At 43.5% G+C, this 25,522-nt stretch overlaps 1 protein-coding gene across 7 annotated transcripts in view; it reads right to left on the bottom strand.

The window, feature by feature from the left end:
- Positions 1-25,522, bottom strand: part of KANK1 (KN motif and ankyrin repeat domains 1) — a 201,550-nt gene that overhangs the window by 23,261 nt on the left and 152,767 nt on the right. For 6 of the 7 annotated variants that reach the window (XM_087444526.1, XM_087444527.1, XM_087444528.1 and 3 more), the window contains one exon: positions 6,517-9,192. In XM_087444526.1, the coding sequence (XP_087300652.1) occupies positions 6,517-9,192 (2,676 nt within the window). Of the gene's footprint in view, positions 1-6,516; positions 9,193-11,039; positions 11,083-25,522 lie in introns of those variants that run through there. The other variant, XM_014795427.2, reaches the window with a different exon arrangement.

The raw sequence follows: 25,522 nt of genomic DNA, 5'->3' as shown, positions 1-25,522 counted from the left end.
GTCAGGAACTTCCAAAAGAAGGAAGGCAATGCACAGGTAAGTGAAAAGGAGCAAACTGTTTGGAAAACAAGTGTTTGGCCACACAGAGACAGAAGAACACAGAGGGGAGCCCAACAAACAGGCTTTTCTAGGTTCCTCCCCATCTACACCTAGTTCATGTTATATTAAGGTGATAGCTCACTTCCTGAGACAGGTTTTTTTTTATCTGAATTCTTTTAGGCAGTTAAGGGGGAGAGGTAACAAGAAAAACTTCCTGAGTCTTCTGTTTCTTAAAAATAATCAGCCTAAAACCATCCTCAAAGAGACACATTTTGGGGTGGCAAATTTTGTTCCCCTTCAGCACACTCTATGATGTTTGAACAACGACGAAATCACCTAACAACACGTTTCTCAGAACGTTTCCCTGTCGTTAAGCAGCGCATGACTGTATCTTTGTTGCAGTACCACGCTTTATTTGTATATAGTTGGCACCGGTGGCACCGAATGCATAGCTATCAATTCACCTGAATAGATAAGGGCACAGAGCAGACTTGAAACATCTTTACTGAGACACGAATGACTTGCTGCTTGGAGGAAGAATAAACAGCTGTAGCCACTGTCCAATATCGACAACTCCCTGCATCGCTTATTACTGAACATTCAGGAACTCAAAGCTAATTCAATTCTCAAAACCCACCAATCTCCATGCTTTAGCCAGAAATGAACTGTGGACTTTAGGATTCATTCCAAGTATAAGTGTCAAAAGTCAGCTTGCACCTTTTCCCAGAGTCCATGTGCATGTCACTAATACTCATTTAAAATGATAAAACAGCAGTTTAAAGGGTAAGGTTTTCAACAAGTGTCAACTGAAGGGCTCACAAAGGTGGTGGGCAGATTTTAAATCTCTGTAAAAGATTTTCCTTGGGGCTGCAATGCTTTTTCTCAAGGTCTGTAACAGGTGTTGTAGATCTGTGATTTCAGTCTTTCTGAAGGTCAGCTGTCTCTTTTGAGAATCTGATGAAAATCAGGCACTTTTTTTTTCACAACAATTCCAAACATAAAGCTGTTCATGAAGCTATGGACCCCAGATTAAGAAGCCTTCCTCTAAGGCTGTTTATTCCAACAATATTTCCCTGTAACACGGCCTGGGTGTGCCTATTGGGTCGTGGGGGTAGTGGTGGGTGGCAGCAGGAAACCCAGTAATTTTGGAAAAAAAAGTTCCCCAGCTGAATCTGATGGGCAGCCTGGTGAAGAGCTACTTTTATAGAATAATTCTGCCGAAAGGGCCCCACGTAAGAAAAATCTAATTCAACCTTCTCACAACACAAGAGGACGTGGTGGCCCAAACTCTCCCCCTCTAAAGTGATAACGCAGGTTCCTGCACAGCCAGTACCAGAAGTCAGCTCTTCTGAATTCCAGGTCATCTGGCCTTCCACTACATCATGCCATTCATTATATATCGCAGGGTACCAGAAACATTTTGTTTGGATTATTTGATGCTCTTGTAGCATTCATTAAAAGAAAACTGAGATTAAAAAAAACAGGTACTAGGGGCTGGCCCAGTGGCGCAAGCGGTTAAGTGCGCGCTCTGCTGCGGTGGCCCGGGGTTCGCTGGTTCGGATCCTGGGCACGCACCGACACACCGCTTGGCAAGCCATGCTGTGGCGGGATCCCATATAAAGTGGAGGAAGATGGGCACGGATGTTAGCCCAGGGCCAGTCTTCCTCAGCAAAAAAAGAGGAGGATTGGCAGATGTTAGCTCAGGGCTGGTCTTCCTCACAAAAAACAAAAAAACAGGTACTAGGACAAGTAAATGGTATATTATTTGAACTAGGAGAAAACTAACTAGAAATGGTATTTTTGTAATGACTTTATTTCCCTGCTTTTGCTTTGGCTCGGATCTCTGTCTACAAAATTGCTTTCACAGCTACGGGAATGACTTCAAGTTCGTAAATTTTTTAACAAACTCAAGATAACTAAGAGTGCAAATACAGAAGCTGGTTTTAAAAGCAGTTCTTTTGTTTGAGTATGAGAGATGAATTTTCTATAAATCATGTGGCAGGAAGTTAAGTTCCACTGTTAGAGATAGTTTTGTTTATATTTGCTCAGAGACAATTATTATTTTTAGAGCATAGTCATGCATGGCTTAATGACAGGGATATATCCTGAGAAATGCGTTGTTAGGTGATTTTGTTGTTGTGTGAATATCAGAGTGTACTTACATAAACCTAGATGGTATACCTTACTACACATCAAGGTTATACGATACTAATCTTTTTTTTTTTTTGGCTGAGGGAGATCAGACCTGAGCTAACATCTGTGCCAGTCTTCCTCCACTTTATATGTGGGTTGCCACCACAGCATGGCTGATGAGTGGTGTAGGTCTGTGCCCAAGATCTGAACCTGCGAACCTGGGCTGCCAAAGCAGAGCGCGCTGAACTTAACCACTACTCCATTGGGCCAGCCCCACATATGGTACTAATTTTATGGGACCACTGTCATATATGTGGTCCATTCTTGACTGAAATCTCACTTGTGGTGCATGACTGTATTTGCAATTCTAAGTCATTTGTCTAGAAGTTTCTTTTCCCTCTCTCCAGAAGGAAAAAGAAAAGAAATGTTAACCCACTTGTCAAACCAAAACAATTCAATTGATTTACTGGAAGAATAAACATTTTTTCCTAAGATTTCTGTGAGAACAGAAACCTATCTCCCTTAACTTTTTTTTTGTGTGTGAGGAAGATCAGCCCTGAGCTAACATCCATGCTAATCCTCTTCTTTTTGCTGAGGAAGACCGGCTCTGAGCTAACATCCATTGCCAATCCTCCTCCTTTTTTTTACCCCAAAGCCCCAGTAGATAGCTGTATGTCATAGCTGCACATCCTTCTAGTAGCTGTATGTGGGACGCGGCCTCAGCATGGCCAGAGAAGTGGTGCTTCGGTGCGCACCCGGGATCCAAACCCGGGCCGCCAGTAGCGGAGCACGCGCACTTAACCGCTAAGCCACGGGGAAGGCCCCTCCCTTAACTTTTTAATTCCATGAAAGAAAATATTAAATACATGAAACACAGACTACCAGGAATTAAAAAAGTACTTTACAGAATATCTTTAGTCACCACCAAATTCTAGCAGCATCAAAAACTATGACATTGTCTCTTAAATCCAGGAAAAATGTTTGTGACATTTTATATGAAAAATATATAGGTATAATCAAATTTTGTTTAAAAAGCATACCTCTAAAATACAGACCTGCACACATGCACACTTGTACATTCCAACTGCACACGGAGTTACCCATGAGAGTGTGAGGGAGACTCTTACTCTTTATTTTATGCTCTTCTGAACTGTTAATTTGTTATGAGCATATACTCCAGTTATAATTTTAGGAAACTGAATAGGAGTGTTAGGCATTATGCTGCTGCTAAAAACCATGCTCTTTGCACACTAAAAAGTGATAGCATCAAACTTTCAACCTTAGGAAAACTGAACAGAATTCTCTGGATTGGGCACTAATATACCACTTACTTCAATTTAGGCTTCATTTTGAGGTTTGACATGAATTTGAATGACTCTGAACAGAAAATTTATTCTACTCATTTTGTGTTTTCCTATTTTTACCTACATATTTCTTTATCTTGATAAAATTGTTAACTGGGAGGCATAATAATTGGAGGGAAAAAGGCGATGGCCAGCCAGAATTATGAGGATAAAAATTTGGATTAAAAACAAGACACCATTTGTACAGTTTTTGTTTGGCGATTTGTTCTGTATCTACATTTCCATTTCTGGAAGTACTAAAAACAGTAACAGCAATGACAGCAAGCACTCCAAATGCTTTACTCATACTGAGTCACTAAATCTTCACTTCAATCCTGTGAGGAAATAAAGACAACTTATCCTAGTGGCAGAGACAGAATTTGAACCCAGAACGTCTGGCTTCGGGACCTGAATTGAAACTTCTTTAATCTAATGTACTAGGTTCACATAAGTGATCATTTATATGCTCTTTTTGGTAGACATCAAATCCAAATTTCCTATTCTTTTACTTGGGGAAGAAAGTTTGAGATGAAGACCTTTCTATATTCCAGTAAACCTTTTGGTACAGAAACACATGAAACACTGTGGGTGAGCAACATTCTCTATTGTATGGTGGGCACAGTCAGCCATAGTGCATTTTGACACACCTTCACTCTTCACGGCTTGCAGGAGTTGAGGGTCTCTACCTTACTATATCAAGCTGCTATAATTTGCAGCTCATATAACAAACACCAGATAAAAATTTAATACCCTGGGTTGAGTTTCTAATTGAATTCCTTCTTCATTAGAACTTTAAAGCAAAACGTTTAAAATACAAATGTGATGGGAATTACAGAAATACATTCAAGTTGTTCTTGCATGCTCGGAGAGGGAGCTGCCACTAAGACCAAATATGTGCTATTAAAATGTTCATACTTTTGGTTCACAAATGCCGTACGTCTTGTGCATTTCAGTTGATGAATTAGGTGCTCATTTGCAGGGTGAGATCTAAACAGCATTGTGCGGAATGTTAGCATGACTGGAAATACACCAAAAAACACTGTAACACAGCCAGACAGAACTTTCTCCCTGGTCTCGACGCTCAGGGTATCAGGCAGATTACTCCAATGTTACAGCTGAATATTTTTGGCAAGAATGTGAAATGGAAACCCCAGTTTGGGGAGGAGGAAGGAAGGCTGGCAGGAAAATGCTCTTAGAATGGATGATCCACTGTACCATCTGTGTTGGGGTATTTAAGAGTTTTATTTTGACTTCAACATCTGACATCATGATTTTTAAAAAGAAGTGGACTCAGACATATTATTACTTAAGATTTTGCTTCAGTCCACATATCATTTTAATCCTATTTACTCTAAAATGACTCCCCTGTCCATTTATTAGATGCCTTTGACTCTAAAAGGCAAAACCCCACACATCAGCTATCATTGTCATGTTCATTTTTTTCCTTCACAATAAACTATCTGTCCCACAGCACAAGTTACTAAAGACTAATATTAATTCAGGTTTGGAAGTGGAAACCTAGGGAGATATAAAAATAATCTATTTCAATAGTCTATTTTAACCACTACCCTTTTAGTCTATAAAGGGAAACAGAAAGACTTTGAAATTTTTGTTAACGGCTTACTTACATTTAAGTCTATACTGCACATTTTCACATAAAGTTAAATTTAATGCACACTATACAAATCATCTGAAGCAGTTACATTCATTTCCATGCAGCATTTGGTCAGAGTGGAGAGGGTGTTGGTAGAAGCTTCCCAGACCTCACACTACAGTTTAGCACGTCAACAACAGAATCCACACGCACAAGCCACCACCACCACCACCAATGACGGCACCACCACCGAAGACAGCAAAGGCTACCCTGCAGGCGCTGCATGCCAGTGATGACCACACTGACGACCTGATAGGACGGGTGCCCTTCTAATCCCCATCTTACAAGGAAGTGCAAAGAAGGGGGACTTCCCTTCCCCAGGTCATGCTGGTTCGTGACGGCTGGAGAACCAGGAATGGAACCCAGTCCCAGGATGAGTTACGCACTGTTAGAGACACACACGTAGCTGATAACAGGGGAAGTCATGTTAGTGAGGCTTGTGGGGAAATATTACATGTCATAAAATCCTCTGGGATAATTTCTCAATTATTAGCTTCGCTTAAAGAAAAGTAGGTGTGAGCAGGAATCCCAATGAGAAAGGGCAAGGATGAGGAAGACAAAAATGTAAGCACCTATCAAAATGAACCATGGGGAAGGGCTCCCTTCTCTCAGAGGTCTGGCTCAGGGGCCCTTATCAGAGAGGCCTCCTGGACCACTCATCTCAAACAGCCACCCTTAACTGCCACCACTCACTGCGTAACTGGAGTTCTCTTCTTCACAGCACATACTGTGTCCCGACAGATTTTGGGTCTGTTGTTTATTGCCTACGTCCCCAACAGGAATGTCAGTACCACAAGTAGGGGGACTCTGTTTGGTTTGTTGCCCGCACTATCCCCAGAGCCTATACGTATGCTTGAAACAGAGCAGGAATTCAATTGTTATTTGCTGAATTAATAAATGAATTAGTGGAATCTGTCTCCCCTCATAAAAGTTTTTAATTAAAAATATTTTGTACCAGTATTTTTATTGGTAATATCCTGGTAATTGCGGTTACAAACAGTAGATGACTTTTTTCAGGCTGTCTCGGATAAAATGAGCAAGTCAGTAACTGGAAGACCAAGAATAAAGCATCGAATCAAACCAGCAGCCCCAGAAGACAGCCCCTAGGCCAGCCAACACTAGTTTGCTTTCCTTCTTCTAGCCTTAGTTCTCAACGAGAGGCCAAAGAAGCTACCAGACAATGAGAATTAGCCGAGTTGCTTATGGATTGTGATTCTTGGCTTTCATTCTACCCATTTATTCCAAAGCTTTCTCCATGGTTCTAGTAGTTAAAAAAAAATCTGTCCCTCCTGGAAATACATTGTCCCCACCCTTCTTCATCCCCAGGTCCCTCAGAGCGCCACCTACCTGTGATTCTACCCAGGCTCGTCTTTGGGAAGTCAAGGCTCCTCAGCTCTTCCGTGCTTGTGGACTTCATGACAGAATTGATCGACGATAGGGTGCTGATGAGCTGCGAGTTGAGGGAGCCAATCTGAGAGTGAGGTTCCCCAAAAGCATCTGCCAGTTCGCTATAGTTCTCAGCCAGGAGCGTCTGCTGTTCTACCAGCAGCTTCTGGACACGCTCAATGTAGTGATCCAAGCCAGTCATCATTCCAGATGGAGCCTGGGGCTGGGGACTCTCCTCGAACTCTCCCACAGGCTCGTCCCCAACACCTATGCTCCTCCTGCTGGCTGTCAGCCCCACAGTCAACTGGGGAGGCCCACAAGCTATAGTCCTCATTTTGAGACCAACCAGGTAGTTGTCATTAATATTTATCTGTCCCACGCCTGACTCTTTGGTCTTCACAGCTGATGGCCTGTCAAACCCAGAATTGCCTGAGAGCACCGTTCCAACTCCGATGGACCGTGTCTTGGCAGAGGAGTTGACGTCCTTGACGCGGCCTTCTCCTATAGCCACTGTCCGCATCTCCACAGTCTGGGTGCTGGTCTGCTTGTCCGAAGTGCTGAGGGAAGTGTTGGTGCTGGATTCTGTAAGGGTAGCCGTCTCGGTGTTGGTGAACTGGTTCACCTGTTCCAAAATCGTACTGGTGTGCTGGCTTGCGGTATGAGGCACTGCCATGACAGCAGCTTCCACCCAGCTAACAGCTTCCGTGTTCACGCTCCGGGAGGTGCACTCCTTCGGAGAGCAGACAGTCACATCGACAGAACAATCTCCACAACCGATGGATCGCACTTCTTTGAGATTCAGGTTGGTCTTGAGGAGTGTCAGGTCATTCACAGACTCCTCTGTATTGCTGCCTGTTTCACAGACACTGATTTCCACACCCACGCTCTTGTCACACGTCTCCACAGACCTCCCAGTACATCGATCATGCATTTCCACCCTTTCCTTAACAATCCACCAATTCATGGGCAGCTCCGGCCCCACGACTTTATTCTCACAGTCAGGCTGACACAAGATGCCTACGCTATTTGTCTGCACGGAGGTCCCGACACACGTGTCAACCACGTCCACATGACTGCCAGCCATTTGGTCTCTTGTCTGCACCACTGCCTCCACCATCTTGCTGTAAACAAGAGGCTGGGCCATCATGGCTTTGTCAACTTTTTTCCTTGATCCAGCAGCCTGCAGCTCTTGTTTGAGTTTAGTCATCTCCCGGTCATGGGTGGTTTCTTTAAGCTGTACTTCCAGGCGGTAGATCTTTTCCTTTAAGGCCTCTATGGTCTGCTGTTGCAGCTCAATTTCTTTGTCAGCTTCAGTAGTGACTCCAAGCATGGCTTCTGTCACACTGACTCCAGAATTCCTCGTCTCAGTGACTGTCCCTACAGCAGCATCCTTACAGGACCTGGAGCCCCTGTGGCACACGACAATGTTGTCCATGTGCTCGTCAGTGCCCACAGCCACAGAGTGGCACTCTGGAGGCTGGCACCCCCCGTTCTTCCTGAGCTCTGAGGAGGCCTCGTAGCTGCTGTCCTGGACCTTCTGCTCCAGGGCCTGCATGTCTGCTGTGAGCTGCCGGAACTCCTTTATCCTCTGTGTGCTCTGCTCTACGCTCTCCATCTCTTCCTCCTCATAGTCAATGTATAATTCCCCGCCACTCCTCCGGGCCCTGGAGAGCTGCTCCACCTGGGATGCATTCCCAGCACTATAGGACCTCTTCCTCATACCACAGACATCGTTCTGGCATGCAGCTCTTTGGTTTTTCAGCTGTGAGGACAACTGCCTTTTCTCCTCTTGCAAGACAGAGATCTTTACCTGGAGCACAGGGATGGTTCGCACCTGCTCCTCAAGCTCCTTCAGGCGTTTCAGGGCAATGGCCATCTGTTCACGGATGTGCTGCAGGTGTAAGGGGCTCACGTTGGTCACTGGAGTGGAAATCCCTGAGCTCAGGGGGCTGTGGCGGATAGAGCTCCCTATGGAAGAAGTGGTGGCAGCAGCTGGGGCATAGCCACTGTAATCCCCATTGCCTTGGTATCCATTCTGAAGCTGGTGCATGGCAGGATTGTGGTTTCCAGAACCCATAAAGGAGGAGAGAGAGCCTGTGGAGCCCATGCCTCCAAAACTGGCCAGCCTGGGCCTTCGGAACTCACCCGGTGTCACTTGCATGGTGACTCTCTCCTGTTCCAGTCTTCTCCGGGTCTCCATCAGCGTCTTGGTGACATGAAGGTTGTGCTTCGGGAGTTGTGGTGAGGGTGGCGGCAGCTGTCGACTTTCTGGGATGGTGAGAAAAGTGGGTGAGGTCTCCAGAGGGGCAGGCGGCCTTGGGATTGGAGTTGACGTAACCTGGCTTCTGGCTAGGAGGAAGTTGGGGCACTGCTTGTTGTCATCGCTGTTGGAGGATGAGAGGGACTCAGTGGAAGTCCATATACCTTGCTGACCTGGCGTGGCCCTGGTTTCTGGGCATGGCACAGATGGTTTTCGCTTCTTCTGGATGTTCAGTTTCCTGATGGTGTTTCCCTTCTGTATGTCATCCACGTATTTGAGGAAATCTAAGTCTAGCTGATAACCATAGGGGGTCTCCACAAAATAAGGATCTTTATGTTCCTTGTCATGGTCTCCATTCAGAACATCATCTACTTTTCCTGAGAGAGAGAGAGAGAGAGAGAGAAGAGAAGAGAATATTATAATACCATGTAATACACATAATGGTAAAAACTAATATTTGTGTACATTGCAGTGGGGCAAGCCGGTATGATTTAAGAGCTGACAGACCTATGTTCTTATCCTGGATCTACAACCTAATTGCCGGGTGAGTGAGTTAATAAACCTCTCAGAACTTCAGTTTCCCACAGAGGAAAAATGGAAATACACATATTTAACTCATAAGGTCAAAATAATGTAATGAAATAGTGATTTTAAAGAGCTATACACATAGTAAGCCCTTATTAAGTATTTTTTAAAAGAATGCATTACAAAGACTTGAAAGCATTTTCAAATAGATCATTTCTTTTGTTGTCTACAGAGCCCGGAAGTACGGACAGCAGTCATTAAGGCTCCTATTTTATAAAGTGTAATCTGAGGCACGAAAAGCCAAGTCTTAGTATAACGGACCGAGTCAGTGCAGATCCAGGAAGCCTGGGACCTGACTTCTCCCACCTACTGCTCTTTTGCAGACTTCGCAGTCTTTCTAAACGATGACCAAGCACGCCCCAGTGCCTGACCCCCTCCAGGAAATCACATTTTGCTTTGACACCTTCCTTGCTGTGAAAGCTGGGACACAGGGGAGGCTGAGTGCTTAACTCCAGCAGCATGGATGCAAGAACAGAGGACAGACTTCAACTCTACCTTGCGTTTTTCTATTTAAAAACAAAACCAAACCCTGTTCCAACTGGAGGAAAAGTTTTCTCCACTTTGACTTCTTTTGGACAAAACATTCACTATCCCAAGAACACCTTGTTTTGTGTTTGTGATGTATCCAAACAGATGCAAAGGAGAATGAAAATAAGGGCAAACCTCTACTCCAAACACTGGATCATGTGGCATTTGGTAAATGCTACTTCTGGCTAAACCAAACATTTAGAAAAGGAGACACAAGAACCTTTCAAGACACAGACCTTGCTGCTGACCTGAGCCATGCATTTCAAATTGAAAAGCAAGGCCATTTTTGTTTGTTTAAATTGTAGGATTAAGTCATGTGTTTTCCTAGAGTCATAAGAACAAGCTCTGCATTTTTAGAGCTACAGAAAGGACCCAAAAGCAACGAGTGAAAATGTAAGCCACTGGTCCCCCCGTCCCTATCCTGGGTATAAAACCCCACCAGACTGCTGTCAAGGTCCATGTACTTTCAGCATTTTGGGTTTCCTGCCTGCCCTTCCCAAGCCCAGGGTGGCGGAACATTTACACCTGATAGTGTGATTGCTCTGAGTAATCCTTTTGCCTCCATTCACTCTCTTTCCTCTGAAATGTTGGAAAGAAAAGTATAAAAAGAGAACAGAGCATTAAAAAGGTTATGTATCTTCCTTTCCTGATTTAAAACCCTATTAAGTTGTTCCAGCTGTTAGAATTTAGGCGCTAGATTTCAATTCTAAAACGTGGAAAAGAATTCTATTTGAAAGGGGTGCTGGGCACCAATCCTTTCCTCGCCTAAGGAGGGTGAGCTGATGAAGAGAGGCCTGTGCCTGAGAACTTGTGCTCATGCTGGTAGAATGTCTCTCTCCTGCTCTCTTCCTTTCCTCTTTAACGCCACACGGACAACACGCTCACTCAAAATATGCAGCCGGACCTGTTTCCAGGGCTGTCTGAAATTCCACAAGCAAAGAGAAACTGCAGGCTCGGGTGTCAGCCAGCGGAAGACAGATCTCAGCAAGAGGAGCCCGCGATCGGAAACCGGGCCGCGGCTCCCAGCCTTCCCTCCCGCCGCTCGCGCAGGCCCGGGGCTTCAGCCGCGGGGAGGCAGCCCCGCACGCCCGCCCGCCGGCCGCACACCTACCGGGCGCCCTCCGCGCTCGGCCCCGCGCCGCCGCACACCAGCTCGGCCGCCCTCGCTCCTCGCCCCATCAGCACAGGCGCTTCCACACGCGGGTAAACGCAGCCGGGCCACGCGCACACACCATAGGCCGAGCGTCCACCAATGGAGTCTCCCTCCGGCTCGGGGACACCACCCCCGGCACACTCAGCTGTTCGGCATTCCCTGCTTTCTGAAGGAAAACAGGAAACCGGGATCTTTTGAAAATGTGTGTTCGTCATTCCAGTGTTGCCAGGAGTAAAAATAAAGCTAGCAATTTAAACCTCTCCACAGAGAGGCTCTGTCTTTGCGGACCAGTCACTTCTTCATCAAAGAGTTTGTGTTCTCGTGTGGAAACGAAGTAGCCTGGGCTCTCGGTCACCTGAAGAGTCAGAGGCACAATCGGCCCCACTGTTCTCCGCAGGTTCTCGAAGTACCTGGCAGCACTCACTGGTTCCAGAGCACCGCAGGAACTCTCTTCTGCTCCTGGCTCAGAACAAGGAACAAGGGCCGGCCCTGTGGCTTAGCGGTTAAGTGCGCGCTCCGCTGCTGGCGGCCTGGGTTCGGGTTCCGGGCGCGCACCGACGCACCGCTTCTCCCGCCATGCTGAGGCCGCGTCCCACATACAGCAACTGGAAGGATGCGCAGCTATGACGTACAACTATCTACTGGGGCTTTGGGGGAAAAAAAAAACCAAGTAACAAGAAGTTATCCTTTAACATTCATCTCAACTGAGTCTTGGCCATCGATGAGTTTCTTTAAAAAAATTTTAAAAACCACCTTTTTCCAATTACAAAAGTAGTACGTGATTGTAAAAAAAAAAATGTCATGTACAGACCCTTTAAAGGAAAAAAGTCACTCATATCTCACCATCTAGTGGCAATTGTTAATATTTTGGTATAAGTCCTAGGTTTTTCTGTATATTTTTTAACATAGTTACTTCTCCCACATAAACATTTTCAATAGGAAAGGTTCACTTTAGTTTATTTCTCTTCAAAAGTGGTTTTTTTTTTAAATTTAAAAAAAATTTTTTTTGTGAGGAAGATCAGCCCTGAGCTAACATCCATGCTCATCCTTCTCTTTTTTTTTCGCTGAGGAAGACCAGCTCTGAGCCAACATCCACTGCCAATCCTCCTTTTTTTTCCCCCAAAGCCCCAGTAGATAGTTGTGTCATACTTGCACATCCTTCTAGTTGCTGCATGTGGGACGCGGCCTCAGCATGGCCAGAGAAGCGGTGCGTCGGTACACGCCCGGGATCCGCACCTGGGCCGCCAGTAGCAGAGCGCACGCACTTAACCACCAAGCCACGGGGCTGGCCCAAAAGTGTTTTTTTGATGTGATGACTGAACGTCAGGATTTAGAACACAAACAAAATGCATCACATTTTCCAGTGAAACTTAACTGGCCCATCTTTAGATATTTCTGAAGTACACAAAAGGCACAGGTCATGCTGAATTATCCCCAAATGAACTTTGGACTTCTAAATCTGCAAATCAGGAGAGGTTAGAATTTAACCATGTTAAGCTTGATTATTTCCTAATACTGCTTGAATCAGACTATCCTCATGACTTGTAATCCAAATTTCATTCTCCAGCAACTAAAAAAGCAAGATGTGTTCTCAAGATGTCATTTTTACCAACAGTTGTCCACAGTGCAAATTATTCTACAATTAAATAAAGATATCTAGTGTCATTATGTTTTATCTTCTGCTTTCTGGTGTACCTTTACATACATTAACACAAATATGGTACTTACAGGGCCCTGATTTCCCAACATTTTCATATACAAATGTCTTGTCTCTCTGTGCTAGACTGTAAGAATATTGAAAGCAAAGAATTTTTAAAATTTCCTTCATTGCTCGCCCTCCCAACCACATACATACATTAACAAGATGCTGGGAACAAAGAAGATGTTTTAACATGTCTACTGATGGTATAACCGAACATACATAGATAACGAACTTTGAAAAACATCTTAAATACTCTGTAGACTGAAGTTGCTTGTTCTGTATTAGTGTTAGGGACATTTACATGATGCTTTTTCAGTGGTTATCTTTAGGTTGTGGAATCAGGGGTAATTTTTATGTTGTTCTTTATATTTTATAAATTTTTACAAAACATAGGTATTCATCTTTTTAAAAATATGATTACAAGAAGTCATTGTTTGGAAAGCAAGAGGAATGTATTGAAATAAACTCCAAGAAAGTTCATTTGAGAGGGGGATGAACGGGGCAGCCATGGCAAAGAGAGCTAGATGTTGCTGAGTATGTGTTATCCCATTCTTCCACACTAATACAACTCCCTATGTGTAGCTGGGCAAATATAAAGACTATATTTCCCCAGCCTCCTTTACTGTTAGTATGGCCATAAACAGAAACGTCATGTAGGAACCTCCCTTAAAAGACACAGGCATAGTTCTTTGATCTTCTTTCTTCTTTGTTCCTTCCTCCATCCTGCTGCCTGAAATGCAGATGTGATGACTGGACCGTTACCTGCTATCTGTGACGGTGAGTTCACAGATAGGGATGGAGGAACTATGTATCAGAAAGAACCTAGGTCTCTAAGAGCTTTGTAGATCAGAGCTACTATACTAGCCCTGGAAAACCTACCTCTATTCTTTTATGTGAAAGAGAGATAAACTTCTCTTTTGTTTAGCTATTGTTTTGAGTCTCTGCTACTTGGAGCTAAACTGAATTCTAATGGATACAGCACTCTTTCTCCAATGTCTCCTCTCCCCTACAAAAACAATTAAGACCAGATCTTGAAAACAAAAATCCTAAATCATAAACTGGGGGGATGTTACATTAACACTTTTTATTACAAAAAATACTGATAAATTCAAGAATAATTAAGGAAGTGTAAAAACAAGAGTTCAAGAAAAAAACCTCTAAGTGGGTTATAGGGACACTCTTAACTGCCTAAAAAGCCTTTTTGGACTAACAGAGCTTTGCCTGCTTATATGCAGCCAAAAACCACTGGCTATATCAGCAACTGGAAGTAACAGCTTCCAACTAAACATTCTGGAATCAGACGGCTGTCCCTGGTGTTTACAAGAATTTTCTGAATGTCTGGAAATCCAGTGGTGGAGACTGCTCCTGGCACCACCTCTACTTTCATTATACAGCACTTATTAAAAGCTTAATTGGATGCAGAAAATGGTCCTATTCAGTGGAAAGAGTAGGAGGAAGGATTTATAAGAAATAAAATGAGGTACAGTCTAGCTGGGAAACAAATGCTAAACGCCCTAAACAAAACACTAACTGAGACCAGTTAGAAAGCCTTATTATCAACAGGAAGAGTAGGATGCTATGTGAGTAAGTGATCAGAACAGAATGGAGTTAACTGGGAGGTGAGTTTTGAAGACAAGGTGAGGTAGAGTAAAAAGGAAAGAGAGGTAGACGGTGGAGAAGAGCCAGGGCAGAGCCTGGTGGTGCAGCTCAAGGGAAGATGAGGTTAGATGAGAGGGGGATGACTGAATACAGAAGAGGCCACCAGACTTGGGTCCTGGAGCAGGGGAATCTTGTCCACTTAGTCACTGAGAGATTGCACACCAGGCCCTGTGCTAGGAGCTAAAAGGCATCAACAAAGATTGTCTTGACAACTGTGTGTAGATTAGACTGAGGTAGGGAAATTAAATTCAAGGTGACCAGTTAAAATGTTATAATCTCCAAGAGTGCAATGAGGACCAAATAAAAAATTTATTCATACATTCAACTTATATTTATAATCAATATTGATTAAAAGAAGCAATCAGTAATTATCTATCTATCTATCTATCTATCTATCTATCTATGTATCTATCTATCTTTCACTTAATATTTCCCAGGCACTGTTCCAGGAACTGGGGACACAGTGTGCACAAAAGAGACAAGGTCCCCATTCTCACAAGGCTCACAGTCTAGTAGGTGGTGGGGTGCATGGGAAAAAAAAAAACTAATAAAATGCAAGGTAGAAGTGAAGCAAAGAGGTGCAATCACCAGCATTTTTACCAGTATGTCAAGGTAAGTGGGTGGGCTGCTAACAGTGGGCCACATGGCTTCTTAGGATGGCATCATCTCTGGGCTGACCTACTTCCTAGACACCAAGGATCAGAGTCCCTCGTCTCCCTTTCGTTTCCCAACCCAGTTTGTACAGTCTGCAATATGGGGTAGCCACATCAAATGTAACAGTACCAACTAGAGACAACTCCCCAGGTCCAGAACAAATTCTCATACATTCAGAGAGAAGTTGAAATCAACAAACTGAAGGTAATTCTACTCTTTATTTATATATTTGCTACCTGTAAAACTGAGGTCCATGAGAGAGACCCAGTGTATGGCCTCAAGAACAATTTGAAATTTCCTTGCAATTTTTCCACATTAACAAAGTAAAATGGAGATATGAATATTTCAAAAATAATTTCATTTAGATTCATAAAGTATTATATGATTTTAATTTTTCAAGGAAACTAAACTTACTGTCCAAATAACATTTGGTTTGGGAAGACACAAAAATTAATGCACTCACTGCGAGCTGGAAGATTAGATAGTAGGAAACTGGTCTGAGAGTATGAAACAGCTACTAGTGGTTCTCAACGGGGGGCTGATTTTGCCCCAAGAGGACATGTGACAATGTCTGGAGACATTTTTCGTTGTCATAACTGGAAGCGGGGTGCTACTGGCATCTAGTGGGTAGAGGTCAGGGATGCTGGTAAACATCCTACAATGCACAGGACAGCTCTACTCTCCCCACCAAAGAATTATCCAGTCCAAAATGTCAATGGTCTTGAGGTTGAGAATGCCTGTGCTAAGGACAGCAAGCAGAGTAAACAATTCACATATTGCAATTGAGAATATGGCCATATAAGCTGTGGTCTGCAGTCTTCCGATTCTCAGTGGGACCATAACATTATGCTCAAGTGACAGGGTGATAAAAATGCCACTTGTAAAAAAAACACTAAATACTTTCCTATACACTGCCACAGTGAGCTATTCTTTAATATGAGCAAAAAGCACTGGAGGTTTCTGAAATAATGTGTCCTGGTGGACTTATACAAAACTTTGATATTATTACTTTATCTATTAATTAGGACACAATGACTTCTTTGTTGTTTTCACTGCTGCACACTCTAAGCCCAACTACCAACTAATGGTGCCATGAAAAATAATTACACCCATGTGCTACAACTCCACATGCTCTTTATGTGTTTTTCCTCACCAGATATAGTACCTGACTGTTGAAACTGAAGAACTTTGCTAATTCCCATAACCGTATTGTCTCCTCTCACATGAAGCATGAAAACTTTGCTGAAAGAGCTGAGTCAGTCCCCAAGAAGCACAGAACTATCATGGATTCCCATATTTAAAAGCAGCAAAGTACGAGCGTCCTGCTGTTGGAAGCAGTCAAAAAGATTCCCCATCAGCTAAAGCTGAGAGGCAGGAAAGAAAACCGGGAGGAGGAACTCAGGGAGAGAGAGACGTTCTCACGAAGTTAACATCTCAGAGTATGAAAGTAACTCAGCAAATCAACTTTTCTAGGCACGGAACAGTGGGATAAAGAAGACAGCGAAGTGGAACAGGTCCTTCTGAACAGGTTTAACAGGAAAGTTCTCCTGATGACACTATCAGTATTAAGACTTGTCGACCCAAGGAGTTTGCCTGTACCAAGTCTACATGAGCAATGCCACTTGTTAGAGAACACACAGTAAAAAGGACAACAATGTAAGCATTCCTCACTCTGTTTTAAAAGAACGTATGGCAGGTGAAATTTCCTCTTGCTCTTTCATTTACCAAAGTGTTATTTTTAAATCTGCTCTTTTCCCCTCCCAGCTAACAAATCCATCCAATCATTCCTTTGCACCTACGGGATGTTAGGGCCTGTTCTATGAAGCCTGAATCCCTGTTTCATGGAATTGACTCAATCGTGTCACTTAAGGACGGGGATACATTCTGAGAAATGCATCATTAGGTGATTTCATCTTTGTGTGAACATCATAGAGTGTACTTACACAAATCTAGCCTACTACACACCTAGGCTCTACAGTAATCTTATGGGACCAGTGCCGTCTATGGGGTCCGTCGACCGAAATGTCATTATGCGGCGCATGACTGTACTACCTACCTGATTTCACCTCGACTTCTCTGCAGCTTGCAGCTGTTTTAAACAGCTACCCGAACGCTTTGTGCTAACAAAATGACAACATCAAGGAAAACAAAAGTGTGTGCCGGAAGTTCACGGGACATACCAAGCCAGCTGACATGTTATATGTAGCATATCTGCAATTTTACAGGCTTCGTTTGTATATATGGCTAAGTTATAATGTGGTGTTGTTTCTCACATCCGTAACTCTTCATAACTCCTTTTGGATTCTCCCCATAAATCTTTGGATTTCCTCTCACAGCTGATCTCATCTCTGCCTTTTTAACCTGTCCACACAGACATTAACCTGCACAGGATCCCTACATCTCCCATTGTCTCCCATCACTACCACTTTCCATACTGGATCCACATTCCAAGTCTGCCTATTCCCATACCCCACAGAGGGAATGCTGATCTAGGGAAGATGCAATTATCACACTGAAAGATAGATTTATTCTTTCATTCCATAAATATATATTAAGTACCTGCCATGTTCTAAACACCGCTAGGAGCTGAGCAAAACGGACAAAGAATTTGCAAACTATAGGAGGAGACAGACAAGTGGTTGTATAAGACATAATAACTGTGGTGAGTGCCATAAAAGTAAATATCGGAGGGATGCTAGGACGGACAGGGACCCCACTTGGGCTGGGCGTAGGGAGAGTTCTGTCAGGGTGCTGTATTTGAGGAGTCCACTGGGCAAAGTGTGTGGGGGGTGTGTCTTGGGGGGGGAGACTGAGATGGGAGAAATTCTAGCAAGGAAGCAGCATATGCAAAACCTGTCATGTTTAGGAACTGAAAAGAGAGCTTTGCATGATAAGGAAAGCCCAAAGTGAGGCAGAGAGGGGACCAAGCCCCAGCTGCAGAGTCCTGGGAGTCAGGTTTTTGATTCTGAAGTACATCAGGAAGCTATTGAAGGCTTCTGAACAAGGAAGTGAAATGAACAGATCTGCATTTTAATAAGACTGCTCTGGCTAGACACTTGGAGTATGTTTTAAAATTCTCTTCAGGGTCCTCCATTAGGTTTTCCATGGACTGTTCAAGTCCCTATAAATTTTTCCCTTGGTATCACAAACTCCTTGGCACCACATGAGTTTTATTTACTCAACTAGATAATAAGAGCCAGCCATAGTGCTAAAACCACCAGAACTTAGAGCCTGCCTGTGGTCTACACCTTCCCCTGAAATATTGAGGAGGAAACTGAGAAACTGAGACAGTCTGACGAATCTCAGCTCCCCTGGGCTGAGCTGGAAACCAGGATCAGGTCTTTGGACTTGTCCTCTGGGGCTCCATCCATGACCTCATTCTGCTAATAAAAAAGAAAATATTTTTCTTTAAACCAATGGCTGACTCACTGCAGAGAAAAATGATGGGATTTCCTTTTCTGAAGGTCATTAAAGTATGATCAATCTAATCTGGGAGGGACAGGTGTGGCACGAGTGAGGGCAGGAAGAAGGAAGAGGACATTTTAGGGACTGCAGGCTCTGATTTAGCATGCTGAGACACACAGCGCAAACTTGCTCCGTATGTGAAACTAGGATGGGAGTAGCAGGGACTGAAAAAGTCTGTGGAGCAAAGACAACAATGACCCTGGCAGCCAGCAAGTGTCTCCGTGGAGGAGAGACAGAGAAAGACAGCTCAGCATGCTACTGCCAACCTTCGTGTTCCTGGGCCCAGTCCCTACTTCTCTGCCCTCGCCTGACCAGGGGCCGATTTACCTAACAGGGAAGGCTAAAGACATAGGATAGGGTCTGGGGAGAATGGAAGCTCTGAAAGTTCAAGACTTCTACCCACTCTCTGACAAGCTGACTTTTGGGTCGGCTTGCCTCTGGAGTCACCTGAGTGTTACCGTCTGCCTGCCTGACAAGGATCTTGCGGCAGCTGCCCCTACTGCCTGAGGTGCATGCAGCATCTAGAACTCAGATAACACGTGCTGCCTGCTAGTTATTCTCAATTGTCAGCACACATCAGATGAGATACTTAAAGGCAGTGTCAGGCGGCTCTCACTGTCCAAATCTGGGATAATTTGTGCATCAAAATAACGAGATTATTTATAGTAGCAGATTACAATCCAGTGAATAAATCAGATATCTGTGAGTCTATAATGTTATAATAAATAAATACAGTAGAGTGCCAACTAATAAATAAAGAAGGAATTATGGAAACAGAAAATCACCATTTAACCACCATTATAACAGTGGCTAATTCAGGCAGGAATCATCAATGGATGCTACAGCCTGTGGGTAGAGACTTCCTACTGAAGAACAGGTTATTGGTGTGGTCTCAGAATACCTCCTATGAAATACTTATCAATCATCAAGGGAAAAATGGTGACTCCACAGTGCAGAAAGCCAACAGATAACCACCTGGACCAGGTGACGAGGCTAACGTCACACGCCCCTGACGTCAGGCTCTCAGAAGAGCACAGCATCATTTCTGTGGTTTCCTGCCTAGAAGGCATGGCCTGAGTCTGGAAATGTCGATGGATCCTACCTGAAAGACATCCTACAGAACGATAGGTCTCTCTTTTTAAAATTGTCAAGGTCATGAAAGAAAGGAAAGGCTGAGAACTGTTCTAGATTGAAGGAGATTAAAGAGACATGACAAATGCATGTCTTTTCACACGCACACACACATATGCACACATACATATACATACACATATGAGATAATAACCATCCTTCAGTGCCTTTGGGGTGCATGAGTGCAGTCAGCCAGCACAGCCAAGTCTCACTGTGGCTCATATGCAAATAAAGCAGCCTGTTTTCCTCAGGGCTGATGTCCCTGCTCTCCTGTATTACATATTCTTTGAGGAATTTTGCATTTGTTTGAGGTATCCCTAGAAACTTGCAGAGCTTCTCAATTATAAATCTTGCAGATTGATGTGCCAGGAGCCTCATTATAGAGAATAAAAGCTAAAAGCTCCTTTTTTATGACATTAAAATCCTTCAACAATTTAGTTCCAATCCAGCACCTCCCAGTTTCCTCCCTACCCTGAAGCTCAACCTACGGAACAACTTTCAAGCCTATCTGCCTTTGCTCATTCTGTTCCCTCTTCCTGGAATGCCCTTCCCCAACCTCTTCCATCTGTCAGAACTAGCTGCATTGTCCTTAATGGCCCACACTAAATATCCTGTCCTTTGTAAAGTCTTTGCTTATCCCCAGCCGCTCTGTCCCGGGAAGAACTGGTCACCTTCTTCCCTCCATTCTTCTAAAACACTTTGCCTAAACATACTGACATGTGTTATGGTTAGCAGGACCATGCCTGTCTTTCCCCACCAGACTGTAGGTGTCTTTGCCAAGCAGTATTTCTTTTCTATCCCTCAGTGCTTGGCACACAGTATGCTCAATATGTGTTGAAATGAAAAGCCCCACGTCTAGGCATCTATGATTAACAAGGTTTGGTGGAGGAAGCGATGTAATGATTAAAAGCAGGCGCTCTGGGGCCAGAGTGCGTGGCTTTGAATTCTGGCTCTGCCACTTTCCAGCTGTTGGCAAGTTAGATTTTATTCCAACTATATAATTGGGAAAATAACAGACCTGCTTCACAGTGTTGTTGTGGACCACTTGCCATGACGTCTGCGGCCTGCTATGATTATTTACTATGACTGGATCACCCTCTGTTGTTTGGTAAAGCACACAGTCCTGGCATCCCAGATGACCAGAACTTCCCCTCTCCATGAAGCTAGGGTTTGAGGTGTTTAGCAAATGAGTCTACTAAAGTCTTGAGGTCTAAATTGGTTTCTGCTTCCTAGAGTGGATGAAGGAGATGCTGGCTGGGCCCTGCAGGGGATGTGCACGCATATGTACGTGCACACTGGGGCTCAGGCAGAGTGGAGTGTGGCTGCTGGTTAGGTGTAGAGGGAGCCTAGTCCAGCATCAATTATGCATAGGAAGAAGGTAAAATAAAAATAAAAGCAAAAGTAGACAGACATCCCTCAACCTTTAAAAGTATATTACAGCCAAGTTAAAATATTTCCTTCCCACGATAAGAGGACAAAGGTATACACTGATTTTTCTAAGCAGTCTCACTCCTCTATCTCTACTGAAGTCGTAAGAGGAGAGCATTCTTTAGCACACTATGCAGAGACGTGCTTTAGAACCACCGAACGCATTTCCATGCAGTCCATCCAGAACGACTCGCCTAAACTGGGAGGAAGGTATAATTTTCTTCTCATAAAACAAGAACAGGAGCTATAAGTATTTCCGAGTTCACGGACAAGCAATGGGCAGCAGGGGTCTGGAATTGCACAATGTAGCAACAAGGTTTGTATGTGTATAACGAGGTTTGCGAGACTCGATGATTTTCACAGGTTGCTTCCAAACTAAGACTCTTGCACTCTACTTCACACAAAATTTCCTAACATCGCATGCTATGCGATCAAGTGAAGAAAGAAATTAATTGCAGCAGCTGTCAGACCAGATGAGCTCAGGGAGACAGAGCCCGTGGCCTTGCTCTCTGCCCATTCCGTTTGGCAGCACCTCTCCAGTTGCATCATAACACCTGGCACAACCTAACGATCCCCAAATGCAGCTTCCCTTTGCTGTATCATCAACTCTGCTCTGGGCACGTCTTAAGAGTCCAGAGAACAGGCTACAGGTGAGCGGTTGCGGGGGAAGAAAGTGGAAAGGGTTATTGTTCCTGGGAATGGGCCATGTGTTAATAAAGGGCACATTGTATTAAGGAGGCACGTGACATCACAGAGGCCTTGAGGTTTACACAATGGCCCTCTTCTCCAGTGTTCAGTGCCAACTATAAGATGCAGCGACTCTTTACCAAAATCTGTCTCAAAACAGCCCAGATGCCACGGGCACTCCAGTACTTGTTCTTCACCAACCTCGGCAGTGCTGCGTTCCAATGTCCGCTGTCTAATTTAAAGAACTGTTGCTGAGATATAGCCTCAATTTGTCATCCATGTGCAGAAGAGAACTAGCTTGGGGACTAAATACTGTTTTCCAAACTTTCTTCAAAAATAACATGCTGCTTTCAGTCTACATAGGAAAATGTGCCAGTTCAAAGGGTAATTTTGTGCAAAGCAGAGAAGGAGCACAAGCTAGGACTTTGGGACAGAAACTTTTCTAACAAAACAGTAGTTTTTTGGTGGGGAGGGGGAAGCTGAAGTAATTGGATGAATCTCAGCTCTTATTTTGTTTATATAAGGAAAAGAAACCAGCTTTAAGGCACAGTCAGCAGCTCCCCATTAGAAAAACAGAGCTGAAAACAAATGACCAAAAGTGGATTTAACAACAAAAAAGGAAATTCTGGAATTTAAGTAAACCATAAACTCAAAAACTCAAACCTTAGCATATGCATACAACCTTTCACTCCCAAGACAATGACATCGTTACATTAAAGCCATGGCTAAAGCTGAAATGTTCACTCAACCAAAAATCAAGTACTGAGTTATCCTTTCCAGCTTGTAATAAAAGCACATATTTTTCATAACATACAGAGTTTGAGTTTACAGCCCCCACCCAAATGTCATGCTCTCCTCTATTTTTTTTTTTTTTTTTGGGCTTTCTTACTTACCCACCCAGAAACAAAATAACTGTGATTTTCAGCAAGCAGGAAGCCAAGTCTCAGGCATACTTCCCTCGGTGTTAAAGGGACAACACACGTTAGCAGGCTCAGAGCCCGGGAGCTGCTGCAGAGAATTTATTTATACCCATTTGGAATTTCCTGACCAACTCACAGCCTGCTGGCCACGGGTTTAATTCCAGGACTCTCGGCGTCAGTGAGACAGCAAAAACGACCAATGAAAGAAATTGCTAGCAAGGATCTTAGCAATAACAAAAAAAGACGTGAAGACAGATCTCTCCCATGCCTTCTAATTTTTCAAATAAACTATCCTCCTGCTCTTTAGACACGTGAAATGCTAACCTAGAAATGCAGCTGTAAACATGCTAATTCCAGGAAGAACTTAGATAGAAAGGCAGCAAATGTTTTCTCATTCTTCCCGCTGACTTATTCCCTCCCCCTAAACCCTCCGGTGCTGAGAAAGCTCCCTGCTATAATTTGAGCTACAGCGCAGCAGCCGGCTTATGAAGGAAATGATTTAGAATTATGCTGAACCCAGGCTGGGCTGGAGGCGAGTGCTTCCTTTTCTTGGTTTATTCTTATTTAATGCAACATGTAATTTGAAGGCTAAAAACACTCCTATCTGTAAACTACAGACCTAAACTTTTTTTTTAATATTCCCTTAAACATTTTATCCAAATTAGATCATGTGACTTTCAAAGACACAGAATTAGTTCCCAAACAAGTCCATTCTGTTTTAGAGTGATAACATCTCTGAGCAATCTTTTGTTTCTGTTTTAAAAAGTTAGTAAGAATGATAGGTGTGTTTAATGGTTTAAATTCATTATCTCAAAAAAAAAAAAAAAAGAGAGAGAAAAGAAAAGGTTCTTTTAGACCTGTTCTTCACCTGAACCTAAGAACCTTGGGTATATGTGGCCCTAGTGGAACAAGGTTTACTGAATTCGGTCTACGAAGTAGACAAGCGAAGCCAGTTCTAAACAATGAAAGAGAGATTAACAAAGATTAGGGACGACTCTAAAGGGCCAGCTTTGTAAAATTCAAAACCAGGGACGGCTGCGTGGAGAGAGGCATTATTTTACAAGAATCCAATGGATCTGCCCAGTTTAACTGGTTCATCTTAGAGCCTGCACACACCCCACCTCACTCCATTTACCTTCTCATCCTCCCGGTCCACACCTGGTGGCTGGATGCTTTAAAAGTGATTATCTTTGATAAACACACACATGGATAAAGAAAACAGATTAGTGGTTACCAGAGGGGAAGCGGGTTGGGGGTGGGCGAAACAGGTGAAGTGGCACATATGTATGGTAACAGATAAAAATTAGACTATTGGTGGTGAGCACAATGCAGTCTATACAGAAACTGATAAATAATAATGTTCACCTGAAATGATACAATGTTATAAATCATTATGCCCTCAATAAAATAATTGGGAAAAAAGTGATTATCTTTCGAACACATTTTTCTGTGTGAAGCTACAAAGAATAAACTTTCTAAGATGATGTGGGACTCATTTGGGCTTGTTGTACGCCAAATAAACTGATTCAGAGAGAAATAAACTAAGAACAAAGTTTCAAGTGCCAGATACTTTGAAATACTGGGTCCAAATAATTCCAAATTATTATACCCAATGACACCTACATTAAATAAGAGATTTGAGTTAGGCCTACTTTTTCCTTTTTTTCTTTTGGACTTAAAAAATCTTCATTGAGATATTTACATATCATGAAATTCACCCATTTTAAGTGTACAGTTTGAAGAGTTTTAGTAAATGTGTACAGCTGTGCATCCATCACCACAAGCTAGTTTTAGAAAACGTCCATCATCTTTAAAATTCCCTTGGGCTGTTTTGTCATTTGCTTTTAACAGAGAAATTTTCTTCTCTGTACTTTTGAGAGAATTCTGGTATTATTTAGTCATATTATTATATTTCAAACTAGGTATTAGTATCAAAAGAAGCGTTTTTTTTTGTGTTTTTGCGAGGAAGATCAGCCCTGAGCTAACATCCATGCTAATCCTCCTCTTTTTGCTGAGCAAGACCGGCTCTGAGCTAACATCTACTGACAATCCTCTTCCTTTTTTTCCCCAAAGCCGCAGCAGATAGTTGTATGTCATAGTTGCACATCCTTCTAGTTGTTGTATGTGGGACGTGGCCTCAGCATGGCCGGAGAAGCGGTGCGTCGGTGCGCTCCCAGGATCCGAACCCCGGGCCACCAGTAGCAGAGCGCGCACACTTAACCTCTAAGCCACGGAGCTGGCCCAAAAGACTCGTTCTTAAGAATTAAACTGAGGACAGCATCTGAATGCAGTGTTTCTCAATCCTGCAAAAAATATTCTGCTAAATTTTTATTTCATAAATATTGTGTTCTGTAAGAAAACAGCTTATTCTATAAAGCAGTTAAGGGTAATTATTTTGTATGTGTGCTTCTATGAAGGCAAGGTCTAGCAGAAAAAGTCATTGTATGCAAATAAATGTCTAGTCCTTTATCGAGGATGACAAAAGTTAGGATGAGAGAAGAATGAAAAATAGGAGCTCCCTCTGCCTGGAAACCATCAGTCACAAAGGTTCCCACCGTAGGGAGAAAGACACACCTGTCTGCCTTTACTCTCTTAATTTATGCACAAAAGAGGCAGCCAAACAAGATCTGGGAGGATGAAGATGTACTCAGGGCTCTTCCTCTGATAGGTGGGGAGTAGCCAGAAAAGGTGACTCCCAGGGTGACGGGAAACCGGCTGGACAGAAGACTTCTGTGGTACCAGCTGGCTGAGAGTTCACTACCATAGGCTTGCTCCCCTGGATGGGGGCTGCAGAA

The sequence above is a fragment of the Ceratotherium simum genome, chromosome 20, assembly GCF_057802395.1.
Source record: "Ceratotherium simum simum isolate JZ-2026a chromosome 20, ASM5780239v1, whole genome shotgun sequence".
Taxonomy (NCBI): Eukaryota; Metazoa; Chordata; class Mammalia; order Perissodactyla; family Rhinocerotidae; genus Ceratotherium; species Ceratotherium simum.
This window is presented reverse-complemented; position numbering and strand designations above follow the sequence as displayed.